At 46.8% G+C, this 18,861-nt stretch overlaps 3 protein-coding genes across 3 annotated transcripts; 2 read left to right on the top strand and 1 right to left on the bottom strand.

Moving 5' to 3' along the window:
- The first annotated feature begins 2,737 nt into the window (after nucleotides 1-2,737).
- TPPP2 (tubulin polymerization promoting protein family member 2) lies at nucleotides 2,738-4,692 on the top strand. The gene is made up of 4 exons (XM_023230404.2): nucleotides 2,738-2,825; nucleotides 3,034-3,275; nucleotides 3,529-3,682; nucleotides 4,416-4,692. The coding sequence occupies exons 2-4, from the start codon at nucleotides 3,103-3,105 to the stop codon at nucleotides 4,599-4,601; spliced, it is 513 nt and encodes a 170-aa protein (XP_023086172.1). The 5' UTR covers nucleotides 2,738-2,825; nucleotides 3,034-3,102; the 3' UTR covers nucleotides 4,602-4,692.
- A 651-nt stretch (nucleotides 4,693-5,343) lies between these two features.
- Nucleotides 5,344-7,360, bottom strand: RNASE13 (ribonuclease A family member 13 (inactive)). Its single transcript, XM_023230403.2, has 2 exons — nucleotides 7,209-7,360; nucleotides 5,344-6,828 (listed from the first exon to the last, which is right to left on the bottom strand). Exon 2 carries the CDS (start codon nucleotides 6,818-6,820, stop codon nucleotides 6,350-6,352), a length of 471 nt encoding a protein of 156 aa, XP_023086171.1. The 5' UTR covers nucleotides 6,821-6,828; nucleotides 7,209-7,360; the 3' UTR covers nucleotides 5,344-6,349.
- Nucleotides 7,361-14,763: 7,403 nt separating this feature from the next.
- On the top strand, nucleotides 14,764-16,317 carry RNASE7 (ribonuclease A family member 7). Its single transcript, XM_023230402.2, has 2 exons — nucleotides 14,764-14,981; nucleotides 15,476-16,317. The coding sequence occupies exons 1-2, from the start codon at nucleotides 14,846-14,848 to the stop codon at nucleotides 15,985-15,987; spliced, it is 648 nt and encodes a 215-aa protein (XP_023086170.1). The 5' UTR covers nucleotides 14,764-14,845; the 3' UTR covers nucleotides 15,988-16,317.
- The last annotated feature ends 2,544 nt before the right edge of the window (nucleotides 16,318-18,861 follow it).

The raw sequence follows: 18,861 nt of genomic DNA, 5'->3' as shown, positions 1-18,861 counted from the left end.
GTTAAGAAAAATTATGTATATATAAGATCAATCATCTGGACAATAAGTCCTGTAGCAGTAGTTTCCCACCCTTCTCGAGTGGGAGATCAGAGACTTCCAACCCCATGTAATAGTTTTTGTATCCCCTGATGGAGAAAATACAAACTATGAATTCATCAATACTTTGAAGTAAGTTTCTGTCACGTCTGTAAATGTAGTAATACCTACACATGCAAGGCGTATTATTTACTCAGTCCACACTCACTATACATACAGATTCTAGGGCCCTTTGCAAGATTTCAGAAATCCTCATGCCAGGAGGCTGTGGCCCACAGTCTAAAACCATTTTCTTACTATAATTCAGAGAAGGAAAAGGGCTTTGTTCCTAGGGTGAACCACCAAGATGAGAAGTGCAACCATGGAATACTTGAGTGGGCGTGAGGGGCATTCTATCCAGGCAGAAAGAGAGCATGAAGGACAGTCTGGAGGCAGAAACACTTGGGTTACTTTGGAGAACTGAATAGTAGCTTCCCATATATTATCCCCTAATACCATAAGGTTAGTGTTATTGTCCTCACTGTACAGATGAGAAAATTGAAACTCAGAAATGTTTAGTGCCCAAGTCCACTCAGCTAGTAAATGACATATCTAGGATTCATTTTCCCACCCAGATCCATTCCACTCCAGGGACTATGCTCCTTCCACTACCAAGTAGCCTGTCAAGTGTATAGCAGTTAGGCCGTATGACCCCAGCTGAAGAATAATCTGGTTCTTAGGGTTTTTGTTTTGGGTTTTTTTTTTCTTTCTTTGAGATGGGGTCTCACGCTGTCAGCCAGGTGGGAGTGCACTGACATAATCCTAGTTCACTGCAGCCCCAAATTCCCGGGCTCAAGCAATCTTCCCACTTCAGCCTCCTGAGTAGCTGTAGCTGGGACTACAGGTGCATGCCACCACTCGCAATTAATTTTTTTATTATTATTTATTTATTTATTTAGAGACAAGGTCTCACTTTGTTGGCATCCCAAAGTGCTGGAATGATAGGCGTGAGCCACTGTGCGCTGCCCAAGAATAATGTTGATGAGAGGTGGGTGATGTTTGGTAGGGTAGATTGGGGCCTAGTTAGTTGTACAGGTCCTTGAATGCTAAGCGAGAAGATTTAGCAATGAGAAGCTGTAGTATATCTTGAGCCATAGAATGTTTCTGAGCAGGAGTAATAAAAAATACTGCTTTGTGAAAATTAATCTGATGGGGAGGAAGTTATAGAGATGGATTATGGGTGAGTGGGAGTGAAGAATTAGATTTAGGAAAGAGATCATTTAGAAGCCAGAGTAATCATCCAACTATGAGATGATAAGAACTTGAATAAGGGTGGAAGTAATAGGAATGGAAAGAAAGGAGTAGATTTGTAAGACAAAGAAAAAAAATAGAAATTGGTGGCATTATTAGATGGGAAAAGGAGGAAAGTCACCAGTCTCATTGCTCTGTTTTAGGATCCATGAGGTTCATCTATCTGTAGGGCTTCTGGCCAGAGAAAAGGCTGAAGAGAGAAAACCCTGAGGAACATCTTTGACCTGCATAGAAACTTATCTAAAGATTTTCAGAGTCTGAGCCTCAGCCTCAGTCCATCCCGGTTTTATCCTGAGCTGTCCACATCTGTTACACTCCAAGGCCTACTGGACCCAACACTGGAAGCCATTTAAAGTTTCTATTGAGACTGGCCTTTTAAAGCCAGTGGGATTCTCCATGCTACACTTGAGCCTGGAGACTAGAAAAAATGCCAGCCTGTTTTTATTAACTGCTATGGTCTTAATGTTTATGTTGTCCCCAAATTCATATATTAAAATCCTAACTCCCGGCCGGATGCAGTGGCTCACACATGTAATCCCAGCACTTTGGGAGGCTGAGGCAGGTGGATCACTTGAGGTCAGGAGTTTGAAACCAGCCTGGCCAACATGGCAAAATCCCATCTCTACTAAAAATGCAAAAATTAGCCAGGCACAGTGGCTGGGCTAATCCCAGCTACTGGGGAGGCTGAGGCATGAGAGTCGCTTGAATCCTGGGGCTGGAGGTTGCAGTGACCCAGGATCATGCCACTGCATTCCAGCCTGGGCAACAGACAGCGAGACTCCGTCTCAAAATAAATACATACATAAATAAGTAAAATAAAATCCTAACTCCCAAAGTCATGGTATTAGAAGATGGGGCATTTTGGGGGGTGATTTAGTTTTATGAGGGCAGAGCCTTTCTGAATGGGATTCATACCCTTATAAATAGGCCCAAGGGAACTCATTCACCCCTTCGACCATGTGAAGACACAGCAAGAAGGTACCATCTATAGACCAGAAAGCAGCCCTCACCAAACACTGAAACTGCCCACACCTTGATATTAGACTTGTCAGCCTTCAGAACTCTGAGAAATAAATGTCTGTTGTTTATAAGCCACCAAGTTTATGATATTTTGTTATAGCAGCCCAAACAGACTAAAACAACTTCTCTGGGCTCACCTCAACTTCTGTTGTGGGGCAGAGCATAAGTCAATTTGACTGGGACCCAGAGGATGGGTAAGCTTGGCTGAAATGATGGAAATGTGATCATCCGAATAGGTCAGAAAGTTGGCAGTTTGCTCAATTCAGCATGCAAGATAGGGAGACCAAAAGCCCCCTCCTTTGAAGGCAAGGGCTGTAGTTGGGACCAGAAGTGATGTCACATAACCACTGCTGAGGTCATAGAAACTTCCCTGTCCTCCCTCTGTCTCCTCATTGCAACAGCCAACTGGCTACCACATATCTGCACACACTTAAATACAAAGGCCGGGAAGGGTCAGATCACCGTCCAGGTAATCTTAGGTACATAAAAGAGGTGGGGGAAAGAGAGGATCATTCAGTAGTTAGGATCCATATTGGTATCTCCAGTGCTGGGAAGGGGAGACTCATGCTGTAGTTGTGTAGGTGCAGTGGGAGCTGGGAGGGAGAGAGGAGACACCAACAGGGAAGAGGGGAGCTGTTCCTGTTGCTGACTGATTTTACCTTAACACTCATCCTCTTTACTCCATAGTCCTCCCTCCCCCTCCTCCTTCACCCCCAAGTCTCTCCCACGACTGCCCTCCCCCACCTCTAGCTGATCATGGCATCAGAGGCAGAGAAAACATTCAATCGGTTTGCTGCCTTTGGAGAATCGTCAAGCAGTGGCACTGAAATGAACAACAAGAACTTCTCCAAGCTATGCAAAGACTGTGGCATCATGGATGGCAAGATGGTCACCTCCACAGATGTGGACATCGTGTTCAGCAAAGTCAAGTGAGGAGCCAAAGATGTAGGGGTGGGGGTGAGAAGAAAGTACGAGGTAGTTGGCCATGGAAGGGTTCATGTGGTGGAACATTTGCAGTGGGCCTACTAAGCACCACAGGGTACCTGGCACTGTGCAATTCTTTGTCATCGAGACACTTACTGATAGGACAAAAGAGGACAAATCTGAGTGAGGTAAGAGTTGGACCTTGGAAGGTAATGCGTTCGTGCTCCAAAGTTTCTGGATATCTGTCTAACTGACCAGGGCCAAGAACGCCCGAACCATCACGTTTCAACAGTTCAAAGAGGCAGTGAAGGAACTGGGCCAGAAGCGCTTCAAAGGGAAGAGTGCAGATGAAGTCCTGGAGAACATTTATGGACTCATGGAGGGCAAGGACCCAGCCACCACTGGCACAACTGTGAGTGACAGTCTTCATCCCCTTGACCCTACTTCCCTAAATCCCCATTGTTCCAGTCTACCCTCCCTAACCCTGCCAACTGTGTGACTGTAGAGCCAGGGAAGAAACAGACTTTAGAGATCATCTAGATATTCAAGAAGTCAGGAAAATGTGGCCCAGAGAAGGGAAGTGACTTGCCCAAGGTCCATGGCTATTTTAATAGTGGATTTAGACTAACTTCCAAGTGTCCAGTGTCTGAGCCAGGCAGGTAGGGTTTGGTGGCTTTTGGAGGACATTAGTGTAGAGGATTTGGTACCTGATGCCCACTCCTCTTTCAGTTCTTATTTAGGGTTTAATCTCAGGCCTCCTGCCTCTCACCTACTCCCTTTTTTAATTGTCCCATCTGAACTAAAATTTCTTTCTACAATGGATATTGGGTTGGGGAGTGGGAGTGAAGTCCTCTGGCAGCAACCTAGTCAGAATAACTCCTCTGGAAACAACAAAAAAAAAACCACCCTCCCTCTGCACACGCCACACTCATTCCCACATCACACTCCTCCTCCTCCACAAGTGAATGGCTCTTACCAGAGTTTCTGCCCACAGCTGCATCTGGGCCCTAAGAAAGCAGCATCCTATGCCAGTGGCAGAGCAAGAGCTCCAAGCACTTGTTCTAAGTATCTCTGGCCATCTTTGGGGAAGGGATATGACAGGGTAAGGAAAGGAAGAGGGTTCAAATCCATCCTCTGGCTTGCAGAAAGCAACAACAGTGGGTGCAGTGGACCGTTTGACAGACACCAGCAAGTACACCGGCACCCACAAGGAGCGCTTTGATGAGAGTGGCAAGGGCAAGGGCATTGCCGGACGGGAAGTGATGAATGACAACACAGGCTATGTGAGTGGTTACAAGGGTGCTGGCACCTATGATAAGAAGACCAAGTAAGGAGGAGCTTCATCTTAGCCCACTAGCCCCCTGACCCTGCATGTTTAACACCAGGGAACTTGGAAAATAATAAACATCTGTGTGTGCAGCAGCTAAAATCTCTGTCTATGAGGGACAGATGGGCCTACTAGTGTAGAGAGAGGGAGAAGAGGCAGCGCAGGAGTGTGGGTTCTCAACAACAAACCCTTCACTCTGCTTAGCCTTATGCCTACCAGCCATCAGTTAGCATTCCTCCTCCACAGTTGCTTCCAAGAACAGGATGGAAGACTATATTTGGAGTTAAGAGATGAACCAGATGTGGAGGTAAAAGTATTTGCTACTTGTGTTCACATATTACTGATATTCACCTCTCCACCCCCACCCCCCAAAAGGGTGTAGCAGTTCCCGATGTGATGGACTATGACTGTATCACGTATTAGATCCTTCCCTGTCCCTCCACCTTCCTCATCTGTTGCAGTTCAGGTTTTTTGGGTGGAGAAGTAGAAGCCAGGTAAGGTGGCCTGACTTCTACTACAAATTTGTTCCAGAGCTGGGATAATGGGAGAGTCTATTTTCAACACCCAGCCCAGCACTAAGTTTTACCCCACATCACCTCCATCATGGTGCACATGGGACAGAAGAGCTTACAGACTGCTAAGGGTAGCTCAGGAAGATGGCCAGATGGGGGAGGCTGCCAGGATTCCAAGAGCAGGAGTTCTGGGGCACTGAAGAAAAAGCAATTGAATCACAAAGGAGTCAGGTGTGTGTTCTTAATTTTTTATTTTGAAATGATTACGGATTCACAGGAAGTTACAAAAAAAAAAATAGTACAGAGGGGTCTCGTGTGCCCTTCACCCAGTTTCCTCCAATGGTTACATCTTACGTACTCAGATGTGGTTTTAGAAATTTATGTTTGATTAGAGCTGGGCCTGCCTCATTCCCTGCCTGGGCAGGGGCAGACTCTGGAGTCTGGGGGATTTGGGAGGAGCTTCTGGAAGAGAAGGGAAGCAGGAACCTCTGCGGAATGGGTGAGAGAAGATACCTTGAAATGCCAGTGAGCCAAGGTAAGATGACTGGAAGAAAAAGAGGTTGGAAAAAGGAAGGCAGGGTGACTAAGGTTGTGGGGAGTGTGAGGGAGAGACGGTCCTAGGCTCCATAGTAAGAGGAAAGAGGAGAGGACAGTTATGTGAAGGGAGAAACAATGATTTCACAGAGAGAAACAGGCTGGAAACTGGGGGTTGTGGGGAAGTGAGGCTAACATGAGTCTGAAGGCCTCAGGGAGGTTCCTATAGCTAGCCATATCCCCTGAGGAGGTGGGTGAGTGGAGGGAATTATAAGGGAACTGGGGGAGGCTGAGATGAGAAGGGTGGTGGGGATGGGGAGGTGAGACTCGGAGCTGGTGCCTGTTGCCATGGTGTGAGCTGAGGCCCTGGGCCTCCATCCAGGACTTAGGATCTGGCCCAGTGGGTGGACAGTCACTGCCAACTGGACACAGTCAACTTCTTGGGTGGGTTTTACTGTCTCTGGGAGAGGGAGGATGATGAGGAGGTGGGGGTGAAGAGGGAGTAAACAAGCTGGAAAGAACCTAGAAGATAGCACCAGTTTGTATGGTGATCAAAGCCCTGGACTTTTTCCCACCCACCTGGTCTCTTGGGAGGGGACCCTGCCTGCCTCAGAAGTCAGGAAGGAAGTCTTGTTACAGGGATCAGAGTGTTGGAAATGGAGACAGGCTGGTCTGTGGTGGTAGAGGTTGGGGAATGACTCAGGAATTAAACTCCCGAATAGAGATCGATGATACCTATTGGATCAGCTTCATACTGGCGGGAGCAGAGTAAGTAGAGCTTCTGGTTGGTCAGGGCACTATCATAGTAGCAACTGGTGGGTGGCTTTTGGTGGCTCAGGGAGCAGACCGTGATGGGGAAGGAATCCTCGGTGAGCGTGCAGTATTCATTGTAATTATCACAGAAGCTGTCACTATACTTGCAGAACCTCTTGATGACCTTCCAAGGGGCATGTATCACATAATGGATCTTTGGGCAATCCGAATTTTGCACCTTGCCCCGCATATAGGACATCAGACCATTACAATAGCCCTGGAAACCCTTTGGGAAGGTAACCCTGGGATAGTCAATGTTTAAGGCATAGAAGTTCTTTTTGCCAGTCTGCGTCTTGATGTCCATGACCAGAGTTGGCCCTAGAACAAGCTGAAGGAAAAGGAGCCTGGTCACAGCTGGTGCCATTCCTCCTGCTGGTAGAGTTAAGGTGGTTGGGGGCAGCAGTGGGCCTGGAGTGACTGTCTGCCACATCCCAGAGCCTCCAGCATTCCCAACCCAACAGTACTTTAGAGATCATCTCACCTATAACCGAGTTCTCATGACCCAGAAAGAGGAGGTGTTTGCCCAAGGCCAGCCAGCCAACCACCCAGGTGAAGGTGAAGCCACCCCACCTTCAGCCACCCCTGCTCCCTTGGTCCACCGCAGAAATCTCAGCCTCTGCAAAGTTTGTGAACTGCAACACTTGCAGGATAAGAGCTCTAACTGGCCTTGGGTGAGAGACTCTTCCCGATTATCCTTGGGCCCCTGGCACTCCTGCTAGTAAAAAATGCAGAGAAGAAAGGAGCAGACTGACCTGATAATTCTCTGGCAGCTGGGAGGAAGGACAGGAGCTGAAGACAGCTGGGTAGGGATGGGTATTCTTCTTGCGGAGGCCAAGACAGTCAGGAGATGAGGAGAGGCTAGAAAGGTTTCTGAGTAAAGATCAGTCTGGGAGAAAGGAATGTCCCCTGAGTTTGATGAGCCCCTGTGCTGAGGGGGTTGGATGGGTGGGAGGAAAGAGGCATTGCTTTCTGCTCTCCTCCTCTACAGTGTCATTGGAACACTTAGTTCCAACCTCCCTGCCAAAAGTTCCTAAGTGTCTGGGCTTTCTTTGATGTTTTCTCTGTTCCATAGCCTGTGCTCTCATGGCAAGGTGAGTAGGAAAGCACTGTTATGTTTCTGAGGAACAAAGTGCTTCTTATTCCTGACCCTCAGAGAACAAAGTGTTCGCCACTTTGTCATCCCACTCACGGGAGCCCAGGAGGGCATGTACTCAGGGGCCTCCCACCAAAGTGCTGGGCTGAGAATCAAAGACCTCCATGTGGACTCCCCACAGTCCCTATCAGCCTTACTCCTGTCACACCCACAGCCCTCACCTGTGACCTCAGGCCTTGTCAGAGTCTGAGCACTACTGGAAATCTCTGCATGCTGACTCTGAAGCCTCAAACTTGGCAGGTTGGATTTGAAAGCATAACCTGAACATGAAAAGCTGTGGATGCCAGAGCCTGGCGTGATCTGTTTCTTACTGTTGGTTGGTCTCTGAGTGGTTTGCCATACTGGGGAAAGGGCCACACTCCTATTTTTTTCATCAACATCTTCCCTTTCATCACAATCAAAGAGCTAACTAGCTCCCTGGAGCCCGCTAGCCCTCACTCTTGACTTCCACAGGTCGCTCAGCCTTGTCTGTCTGCAAAGTGTCTTCCAGATTTGGGGTCTCCTCTTAAGACAGCCTTTTTACCTTTGCTGGACAGCAGAAAAGGGGAGTCAGAACACAGAAAGCTGAGTGCTCCAAGGCCCTCAATATAGCTCAGGAGGAGGGAGTAAAGCCGCAGAGAGACAGATTGGTGTTCCTCATGTACAACCCCCTGAACTGGCACTTTCTGACAGCACAAACTACAGTCCAAAATGGAATCCATCTTCCCCACAACTTGTTTCTCTTCCTGTGTTGTCTATCTCAGTTTCCCTGGTTACCTATGCAAGAAACCTGAAAGTGATCCTAGACCCCGCCACCTCCCCAATCCCAGCTATGGGGAGGCAGTCCTGCATGGTGGTGAAGATCAAGGCTTTTGAGTAAAACAGACCAGGAATTGAATCCTGCCTCTGCAGCTTATAAGCTGCACACCATCTGTCTGTTTACTAAACCACTGAAAGCTTCCTTGTTTCATCTGTTCATGATGATAGTATTTTTTACCTCATGGCAGTATTAGGATCCATTAAGATGTATATCAAGAGTTTTTAGACCAGTGCCTGGCACATGGTGAGTCCTCAGTATGAGCCTGAGTCCATCAGTCACACAGCCCTGACAATCTTAAACTTTTCCCAAGCCCATCTCTTCCATTCTTATTTCTGTCTCAGCAGATGCTCTTGTCTCTCCTGGACACCACACACACTCCAACTCCAGTAAGACTCAACTCAAGTATATATCTGATTCAACTTCAAGAGAAAAAATGCGGTCCCTTCTTTCATCTAAAACTCTGCAATAGCTTGTTTCTCATAGGGTAGGGGTGCCCAATCTTTTGGCTTCCCTGGGCCACATTGGAAGAAGAATTGTCTTGGGCCACACATAAAATACACTGTCACTAATGACAGCTGATGAGCTTAAAACATGCAAAAAAAATTCATAATGTTTTAAGAAAGTTTACGAATTTGTGTTGGACTGCATTCAAAGCCATCCTAGGCCACATGTGGCCCACAGGCCATGGGTTGGACAAGCTTGTCGTAGGGTATAGTCCAAACTACATCTCACAGGACATAAGACTTCCCATGATCTTGCACCTGCCCATGTGTGCAACTGCGTCTGCATCCCTGCTTTCTTCCCACCTTGTCCCCCACCTCCTCCATGCCCTATCTCTTGCTGTCTCCTCTATCTGGAACCCTGCTGCTGCACCACTCCTTCTCGCCCCCATCGATCTCATGGTGCTAGCTCATAGAAAGACTCAACCCAGAGGTCCCACTTACAAAGCCTCTGGTTGGAAGGCCTCCCCAAGGAAGTGGGCACAGTCAAGCAAGTGAGGAGAGAGCCTACATGGGCAGGTGACTCATCTGTATTCTTCAGGCTGCTCAACAAGACAACACTGAGTGGGTGCCGATGCAGGGTGTTGCCTGAGCCTGGCTGATTCAAGCCTTTGCTTTGAGGAAGCCAACCACATTGTGGTCCCTGCCTTGAATCATGCCACCTCTTCCCTGGTCCCTCAAGGCTGCAGCTTCCCTGAGAATAGAAAGGGACTTTTTATACCTTTTGGTCTTCCTCTTCCTTCATTCCCCACCCACCCATCACTGCTCTTCACTCCCCACACCCAACACCACTCACATCTGCCAGACAATTACAGAAACTGAACAGCACGTTATAGAGGAAAGCATTCAGAACTTAAATCATATAATGATAATGAGCCTTTGGGTTCCCAACTGCAATCCTGGTGATCTGTTCCCTAAAATCCTATCCTAGAGGTGCTGATGCATAAGATTACTTCATCCATTCTGACATCCTCCTCATGGTGTCATGTGCTCTGTAAGCCTGAGATTAGTGGGATTGTTGTCCCATTACACTGGGTTTTACATACTCAAGCATTACCCTAGGGATGAAGAACAAAGTTCTAGAGGGACAGTGGCTTGCTCAAGGTCACATGTCTAATTCCGTAGTTCCAGGGACAATTGGATAATGTCTGGAGACAGTTTTGGTTGTCACAACCGGGACTTGCTACTGGCCTGTGGCCAGGGATATTGCTGAACATCCCACATTTCACAGGGTAGCTCCCATAACAAAGAATTATCCAGACCAAGATGTAAATAACACTGAGGTTGTGAAGCCCTGGTCTAAATAATTAGCTAATCAAATTTCTTAAAAAAGCAGACTTACTTGTATCTTATGTATTAATGAAAATGATAAACATCTGGGACTTCAAAATATTTTTGTTAAACAAATGTTGATTGTAATGGTGCTGATTCTACCAGCAAAATGTGTATTGATAGTTCACCATTGAAACAATAACTGAGTTGTTTTTCCTGTAAAGATGACCCTCTGCATGTAATCATTTACACATTCTCGCCCTGCCCTCCCCAATGGTAAGCATTTGTAGAACAACTGGCTAGGGCGGCAGGTGCAAGGGTGACTCCCTATGACTGAGGAGAACCCCAAATTTTGCCCTGAGTGGGCTCACCATGATCTCATTGGCATTACCCTTTGCCCTGTCCAATTCAAGTTGCTCAAACAATATACTGTGTCATGGACAGTTCCTGAGCTGTCCTTGAAACCGAAGGATTGCCTCAGCCATCTCAACCTTCTTCTCGTAGCATCACCTCGAACCCAGGGCTGAAGTCCAGAAGCTGCACTGTCAGTTCCTCATCTGCTAACCATCTCTGTGGGCTGGTAGCAATCCCATCTCAGACTGGGATCATTGAGGAGCAGACAGAATGCCTTCTAAAAGTTGAATCAGTTAGGGTCACTTATATGCAAGGCATTATGCTATATACTGTGAAATGTGCAAAAGAAGTGTAACTGGTGGTCCTCGTGTTGTGGGAATTGACAGTCAAAGAGAAAGATAATACATTACATATGAAGAAATAACCAGTGATTCAAGGCAGAAAATTATACATTCTGAAGACAGTAAATGCTGTAGGAATTTAGAGGTGAGAAAGATGTCTCTGAATTGGGAAGGTCAGGGAAAGTTTTCCTCAGGGGTAACCCTGACTTGGAAATGGATCTCATGGTGAAGTTAGAAGTTAAGTGGAGATAAAGAGGACTATGAAAGACATGCTTGAAAAATGGGGGGAACCAGTCTGGCTGGGGTTGAGGCACTCAGTGGGAGAAAAGTCAGAGATAAAGTTAGAAAGACAGGTTTGCCCGATTGTGGCAGACCCTGATTACCAGGCTAAGGAAATGATACTTTGCTCTGTACATAAATGGGGAGCTGGGAGGGCTTGTGAGACAAGGCTTCAGTGAACCTCCGAATCAGTTTCCTCTTTCCTCCATCCTGACTTGTCTAAAGGCATTGGTCTGGGAGCCAAGGATTCCAAACTTCTGTCAGTGCTGCCTCCTCCTGACCCACAGCTGTTCCAGGAAAGGTCATGGGAATTCAAGGACCTGAAGCAAGTCCCACATCTGATCTCAACTTGCTGTATGTTTCACTTTCTCAGTCTACAAAAATGAGCCCATTACCTTTATTTATCAAAGGACCAACAAAATTAGGATAACAGAACTTGGATCTGCTCTTGCTTGGAAGGAAACTCTCATGGGCTTTCCATTGGTATCCAGAGGCTGTGTGGAACTCCGGAAGGCAGAGAGGCTTGGCTCTGAAGGGTAGGCACCAATCCAGGCCCAGCCCTCCTCTCTCCCTTCCCCCTTCACTCCCTCCCAGCACAGGCAAGAGGAAGCAGCAGCTGTTGTCCTGTGGGGAAGACAGGCAGAGGTCCACCTGGCACTGTTGGGATTTTCACAACACCCACCCCAACTTAAACACACACACACAACAGCAGCCTAAGGAGAAGCTGGGCCAACAGCAGTGACTTCGACGATAGAATGAGAAGGAAGCAGGGGTAGAGACTGCTGGTGTAAGGGACTTTTTCTTCCCTTCTGTCTTCTCTCCCACCATTTTGTCTTCTGCTCTTGCTCTCTCTAAGTCTTTCTTCTCCCTCCTGTGAAACTCCTGAACCAGTCCCTGGCCTGAGGCCTGAATCTTTTTCTTCTTCCTAACCTTATCCCCCTTCCTCCATCTTTTTCTGTTGCCCCATGAATGCAGTGAAGGCAAAATAGCAAAATTAGCCTACCAAGTGCAAGATGAAGCAGATCTTGGAAGCTGGATAATTTGGGCACACAAACAGAATCACTTCCCTTATCCAAATAATTGAGGCAAAACAAAGGTTTCAGTTGAATTGCACATATGGTAGGTTCAACTCTATTTCAATTTTCATGTGCAAACTTAAACCTTTACTCTCTTTTCCCTTTGGACTGAGGCAGTAGGGCCATGTTTATTTCACTTTCACACAGTCCTAAGGCAGCCTTCTACACAGCCCAGCATACTCGAGTTGAAGAACAAACTAGGATAATTACAATGTCAGGAAAACACAAGTGCAGAGGGAAGTTTAAATCATGGCTTGAAAACATCTCACTCTAGAATAATGAGAAGTAGAAAGGAGACCAGGCTAGGCATTCAAATGAGCTTGCAGCCTTCCGCCAAGCCTCCATTCCAAAGGCTAGACTGGCCTTTGCTGACACACATTTGATACACAGCCTGGTTTAAACCATGGGTTTTATCTCCTAACATTCATGTTTCTACAGCAGCAGGGACATAATTCTCTATCCAGAACTTCTATCCAGAAGTTCAGCCTGCAAAGCTTGGGACGCCTTAACAAAGAAGTGAACAGCTGTTCCCCTAGCCAAGGCCTCGCTGAGGACAAACCAGAACAGCCAAAGGCCTGTGTGAATTTGTTCTTGATTCTCTTTTGCCATCTAGTGGCATTTCTCATCTCCAACACCACTTTTTCTTCTAAAGATCCTTCATCCTGACCCCCAACCCACAGCTGTGTTGTCCATCTACTAAAATAATGTCCTCCTGGACTCAAAACAAACTCCCCATCCTCCTGACTCAAAATCATAAATGCTGGACCAGAACACAAACCTTATGATCAGGATGGGTTGTGCGACTTCTCCACAGTTACAATCCACACAACAGCCAGGTAATCCTTTAAGCAGACAGATTCTTTGTTCATTACTTAGAACCCTCCTAGGGTTCCCTATTGTGCTCGGAGTAAAAGTCACAGGCCTTCAAATGGTCTGTACGTCTTCCCAATGACCTTGTCTCTGAACTCTCAGTCACCTGCTCCAGCCACACTGGACGCACTGCTGTTGCTCCAACACCTTAGGCATCTGTCTGCTCTGGGGGTTTTGCAGCGCTAGTCTCTTCACTTGAAACATTCTTCCTCCCAGATAATCACAAGTTCACTCTTATCTTCAAGTCTCTGCCCCAGAGTCAGCGATTTCAACCATCTTACATAAAATTACTGACTGCCAAGCCCTGTACTGTTCTACTTTTTTCCCTAGCAATTATCACTTTGAGCAAAGTATACATTTTGTTTTTACTGTCTTTCTCCAACGGAATGTAAGCTCCACAAAGGCAGGGACTTTTGTCTTTGTTTGTTTTTGTTGTTTGTTTGTTTGTTTTTTGAGACAGGGTCTCACCCAGGCTGGAGTGCAGTGGTGCAATCATGATTTTTCAATGCAGATTTTATCTCCAAAGCTCAAGCAATCCTCCCACCTCAGCCTCTGGAGCAGCTGGGACCACAGGCATGCACCACCATGCCTGGCTAATTTTTCAAATTTTTTGTAGAGACAGAGTTTCGTCACATTGCCCAGGCTGGTCTTGAACTCGTGGCCTTAGGCAATCCTCCTGCCGTGGCCTCCCAAAGTATTAGGATTACAGGTGTGGCCCACCGTACCTGGCCATTTTTGCCTCTTTTGTTCAGTGATATATCCCAAGTACCTAGACACTTAGGTGCTCGATAAATATTTGTTGACTACATGAATGAAGCATGCCCAAGATTCTGCGATTACCTACTACTTACAGGTAAATTCTGAAAACAAAAATACTACTCATCTCAGTTTCACAGGCCTTCTCACCCACAGAGGGTGATGCTTCTCTGTCTTGGCGTCTCGGTTCTCCTGAGTGTCATATTCCAAGCTCACAGGAGCCCCCAGAGTAGCACTGACCCAGACTCTGCACACAGCTGTCACCACCACAAGGAACAGGACATACAAAGTGAAGGAAGTACTAAGGCAGGATGTTGAGAGCAGCAACACCAATAGCATTTTAAACACAAACATTTGGGAAGTATTAAAGTTTCGTAATTTCCAATAAAAAAGGGAGGGAACAAGTGAAATGGAGAGGTGTTGGCGGCCTTCTCCAGGTGAAGCCACGTGGCCTTGGTTGGTACCTGGAACTAGAGAGGCCCATGAATCATTGTGGAATGACTTTGCTATTGGGGATGGTGCCGGGCATCGTGACAGTGACGACTCACCCACCTCCCTCGTGTCTCTTCCATCTCCTCCAAAAGATAAGCAGTATCTCCAGACGACAAGGAATCAGACAAAGCATCTTTCTAGGCTGTTCGATCTGTACCTCAGGTCAGAGAAGAAGCAACTCTTAACATCACAGTGATTGACTCTTCCCAGGATCATGGACCAGAGGTGTATATGAGAGGATATAAATGACAACTCTTCCTGAAATTGATTTCAGTTGACACCTGGATCAGGTGTTCTATTAAAGAGTCATTAGAACCATGTGGCCAGGGGACAAATATAGTCTTTGAATGTGACGATTCAAGCTTCCTCATTGCTGAACATGTTTAGGCAGGTACAGGCATCCTTAGGTGTCCACGTATTTGGGACATGTAAGTGGAGAGGCATGAACCTGATTCATTTCCTGATCCAGTGATGCTCCCCAGCCCGCGTCCAAATAGATGCAGCATAGCCCAGGCCAGCTCTTAAGGAGTTCAGGAGTGAGAAGAGGCCCTCAGAGATCTGACAGCCTAGCAGTGTGTGGACACCACCTCAGCCCACTGAGCAGCAGTGACAGCACGAAGACCAAGCGCAAAGGTGAGGCTGCAGCAGGATCTGGGGAGGAGTAAGGACAGAGAAGGAGGGATGGGCTCCGATCCTGACAGTACACTCAAGTGAGTGATAAAATGGTTAAAGGAGGGACTGGATTTAGGGGAGATGGGGACACGCATTGGGGAAAGGGGAGAGTGATGTTGGGGATGGAGGCAAAAAAAATGAAAAAGAATGGGAACACAGACGAGATGGGAATGGGGACACAGGAACATGGAGACACAAAAGAGATGAGATTTGAGGGAAAGGGGAGAGGACAAAGAGTGACAGGCAACAGGGACAGAATGAAGGGAGCAGAAATACAAGATGAGAGATGGGGCCACAGGGTTGGTGTTGGGACTGCAGCGGATGTGGACACACAGAAGAAGAGGCAGAGATGAGACACAGTGAGGAAGGGAGACAACCGAGTAGGGAGATGGGTGATTAGCTCATACGAGCAAGTATAGGAGGACTAATTTCTCGACTGAACACCTCTGGCCCAGCGACCCCTGCCCTCCATTCTGACTGCTCCCCACTAGGAGAGATGGCACCGGCCAGAGCAGGATTCTGCCCCCTTCTGCTGCTTCTGCTGCTCGGGCTGTGGGTGGCAGAGATCCCAGTCAGTGCCAAACCCAAGGGCATGACCCCATCTCAGTGGTTTAAAATTCAGCACGTGCAGCCCAGCCCTCAAGCATGCAACTCAGCCATGAAAAACATCAACAAGTACACAAAACGGTGCAAAGACCTCAACACCTTCCTGCACCAGCCTTTCTCCAGTGTGGCCACCACCTGCCAGACCTCCAACAGAGCCTGCAAGAATGGTGATAAAAACTGCCACCAGAGCCATGGGCCCGTGTCCCTGACCATGTGTGAGCTCACCTCAGGGAAGTACCCGAACTGCAGGTACAAAGAGAAGCACCAGAACAAGTCTTACATAGTGGCCTGTAAGCCTCCCCAGAAAAAAGACTCTCAGCAATTCCACCTGGTTCCTGTGCACTTGGACAGAGTCCTTTAGGTTTCCAGACTGCCTTGCTGAGCCTCAATTCCCTCTCCAGCCCTCTGCACCACTCCCCTACACCCAGAACATTCTCTTCCCCTCATCTCCTGGGGCTCTTCCTGGTTCAGCCTCTGCTGGGAGGCTGCAGCTGACACTCTGGTGAGCTGAGCTCTAGAGGGATGGCCTTTCATCTTTTTGTTGCCGTTTCCCCAGATGCCTATCCCCAAGAAAGGGGCTGAGCAAGCTCAGGGCTGTGGGTTCCCTGGTCCTATGCCTTTGCACATGTCTCCCCTGCCCCCTGGCATTATGGCAGCATGACAAGGGGAGGAAATAAATGGAAAAGGGGCATATGGGATTTGTGGACACAGCTGTTTCTGTTCCTGAACTAGAAGTCTTCCCCAGCTCTGACATGGCAGTGAGGTGACCTGAAGCAAAGAAAAATATAAATAAATACCACTTCATATTTGTGTAGAGCTTCCACGTGAATCCTCTAATCCCCTGTGACATAGACTTGACAGGGATTGTATGCCTTCTTTATGGATGAGGAAATGGAGATTTTAGAAAGCTTAATTAATTAAAGAGCTTGTCTAATTAGTTAGTAGCAGAACCTGGACTCGAACCTAGGTCTCGTTACTCTAAATATAGTATACTTTCTACTCTACCAGTTGGGCAACAAAGAAGACACCGTTACGGGGCAAGAGGAGAACTAGGTAAGAGTTCACCCATGAAGAAACGGGTGCTCTGAAGAGCCAGTTACCCTGTGTTGGCTGCAATAAAGATCATCACCTCTCTAGCCAAGAGATTGTTTATAAGGTGCTCTGGCATCTTATTCCTTCTCTCTCTTCCTCTCTAACTGCCCCTCCCACTTCTCTAGACCACTGCTCTTCTAACCTAGGCCCTGGGCCTGGCTCTGGCTGGATCCCCTTGGCCTGAAGACATAAGGTAAAGGGAGTGTCTCAGCTTCATCCCCCAGATCCAGGATCACATTTCCTTTGACCTTAAAGGACTTCCGTGGCCCTGAGCCTGCTTGTCACAAACAGGCTGGTGGGAGCTGCCAGAGCTTCCTTCCTCCTGATAATGATCTCCCCTGCCTCGTTGCTTCCCTGGCTCTCCACTCTGGCAGTCTGCCCAGGCCTGAGGGGTTGAGATGCGAAAATGCCATTTCCCTGTCCTCCTGGGCTACAGATACCATTTCTCCTGCGTGGTGAGTGGAACTGGAAAAGGTATGGCTTGGTATTCACCAGTCCTGATGGTCTCTCCGGCATTGCCTGACCAGCACCATCCCCTTCTTTCTTCCTTTATCTTAGTCCCAAACAACCTGCATTGTATCCCATGCCCGCCCTATTTCAAACCCAAATTCATTATAAGACATTCCCAACCCTGATGAGGATTCCACTCTACCTATCCCTCCCTATCAACTACTGTGCTTTTTCACTACTGACCAGAGTCAGAGTACGCTTTGGAGCCAGACAGAATCAGGTGTAAATCCTGACTCCCGTCTACATGACCTCGAGCAATTGGCTAGTCTGTTTCTCTACAGCAAAATGAGAGGAATCCTACATGCCAAATAGGATTCCAGGTAAAGATGTGGAAATGATACCTATGGAACTCCTGTCAGCCCCAAGGACTGATAGGTATTAGATCATGATAACTAGTAGTAGCAATCTCCATCTTTGGAAAACAGGCAGACCAAGGCAAACACCCTCACTAAGATCTCCCCAGAGACTTTCTTCTGCCAAAGTGATGATCATGAGTGGGTTAGAGGACAAGCCCTCAGGCAGAGTCCCGCGAGGCAGCCAGGTTGTCTGAGATGATAAGGAAAGAAGGTAGGGAAAGGATGATTAAAAGAAAGGAGAGCAGATCATTGAACAGTTGTAACAGAATGAGGGCCAATAAGTTGATGAGTTGGCCGCCACAGCCAAACGACTGAGTGTAAAAATAACTACTACCTGGAAACAGAACATTGCCATCATCGAATGGCTTCTGAGATTCTTGAATAAATCTGAAGTTTATCCAAAATCTGAATTTGTTTTGAACTCTTGTGGTCACTATACTACATTTACCATTCTAAAGAGATGATTTTCACTTGCGGTGCATAGAAAAGCAAGATACTTGGGGCAGCCAATTTTTTCTTCATTTTATTCTTTTTTCACAACTCTATCTTCTTTATTGATGATCTTTCTATGTATAATATGGTTTCAGAGACATTCTCCTCACAAAATTTTAAGTGGTAAAAATTATGCCTTCAATACATCCTCCCAAAATAAGAAGAATTTCCAAATAAAACTTTTTCTTGAAAGACTCATGACCTAAATAGCGTTAAATAACTAGAAAGTTCTGAAGTAACCTGTGTCGATAGAGGTCAGAATAGTTGTAGTCTTGGGGAAGTACCAACTGTAAAGGGGCATGGGGGAGCCTTCTGAGGACCTGGAAATATTCTATTCTTGGTCTGGATATGTTTCCTATGTGAAAGCTCATTGAACTGCACACTTATGATTTGTTTCAAGAGGCAGCGAGTGGTCATAAAAATAAATAAGGAAAAAAAGACTTGTGTATTTTATGTAAGTTTTATCTCCATTTCCAAAAACTCTTTCAAATATGTGTACTTCTTATGGGATTATTTTATTTACATAGTAAATGATAACACACCAACCAATTCTAAAAAGATTATGACATAATTAAATCATAGATAGAATTATGATGTAATCTAATTTCTATTGTTCTGTTTTGTACTATTTGTTAAATTAAATACTACTTGTGCTGTTTATTAAATTGTTGTAAATACATTGGGCTCAGCCAGGCACAGTGGCTCTCACCTGTAATCCTAGCACTTTGGGAGGCCTAACCAGAGCAGATTACTTGAGCCCAGGAGTTTGAGACCAGCCTGGGCAA

This window comes from Piliocolobus tephrosceles, chromosome 6 (assembly GCF_002776525.5).
Source record: "Piliocolobus tephrosceles isolate RC106 chromosome 6, ASM277652v3, whole genome shotgun sequence".
NCBI lineage: Eukaryota > Metazoa > Chordata > Mammalia > Primates > Cercopithecidae > Piliocolobus > Piliocolobus tephrosceles.
The sequence above is the reverse complement of the archived record's forward strand: the minus strand, read 5'-3'. Positions and strand labels throughout refer to the sequence as shown.

Bases quoted from the DNA above. Each gene is read 5' to 3' on its own strand.
- TPPP2 (XM_023230404.2), top strand. From the start codon at position 3,103: ATGGCATCAGAGGCAGAGAAAACATTCAATCGGTTTGCTGCCTTTGGA. The intron at 3,276-3,528 runs GTGAGGAGCCAA...CTAACTGACCAG, and splicing joins ATCGTGTTCAGCAAAGTCAA to GGCCAAGAACGCCCGAACCA. The intron at 3,683-4,415 runs GTGAGTGACAGT...TCTGGCTTGCAG, and splicing joins CAGCCACCACTGGCACAACT to AAAGCAACAACAGTGGGTGC.
- RNASE13 (XM_023230403.2), bottom strand. From the start codon at position 6,820: ATGGCACCAGCTGTGACCAGGCTCCTTTTCCTTCAGCTTGTTCTAGGG.
- RNASE7 (XM_023230402.2), top strand. From the start codon at position 14,846: ATGCAGCATAGCCCAGGCCAGCTCTTAAGGAGTTCAGGAGTGAGAAGA. The intron at 14,982-15,475 runs GTGAGGCTGCAG...CCTCTGGCCCAG, and splicing joins CACGAAGACCAAGCGCAAAG to CGACCCCTGCCCTCCATTCT.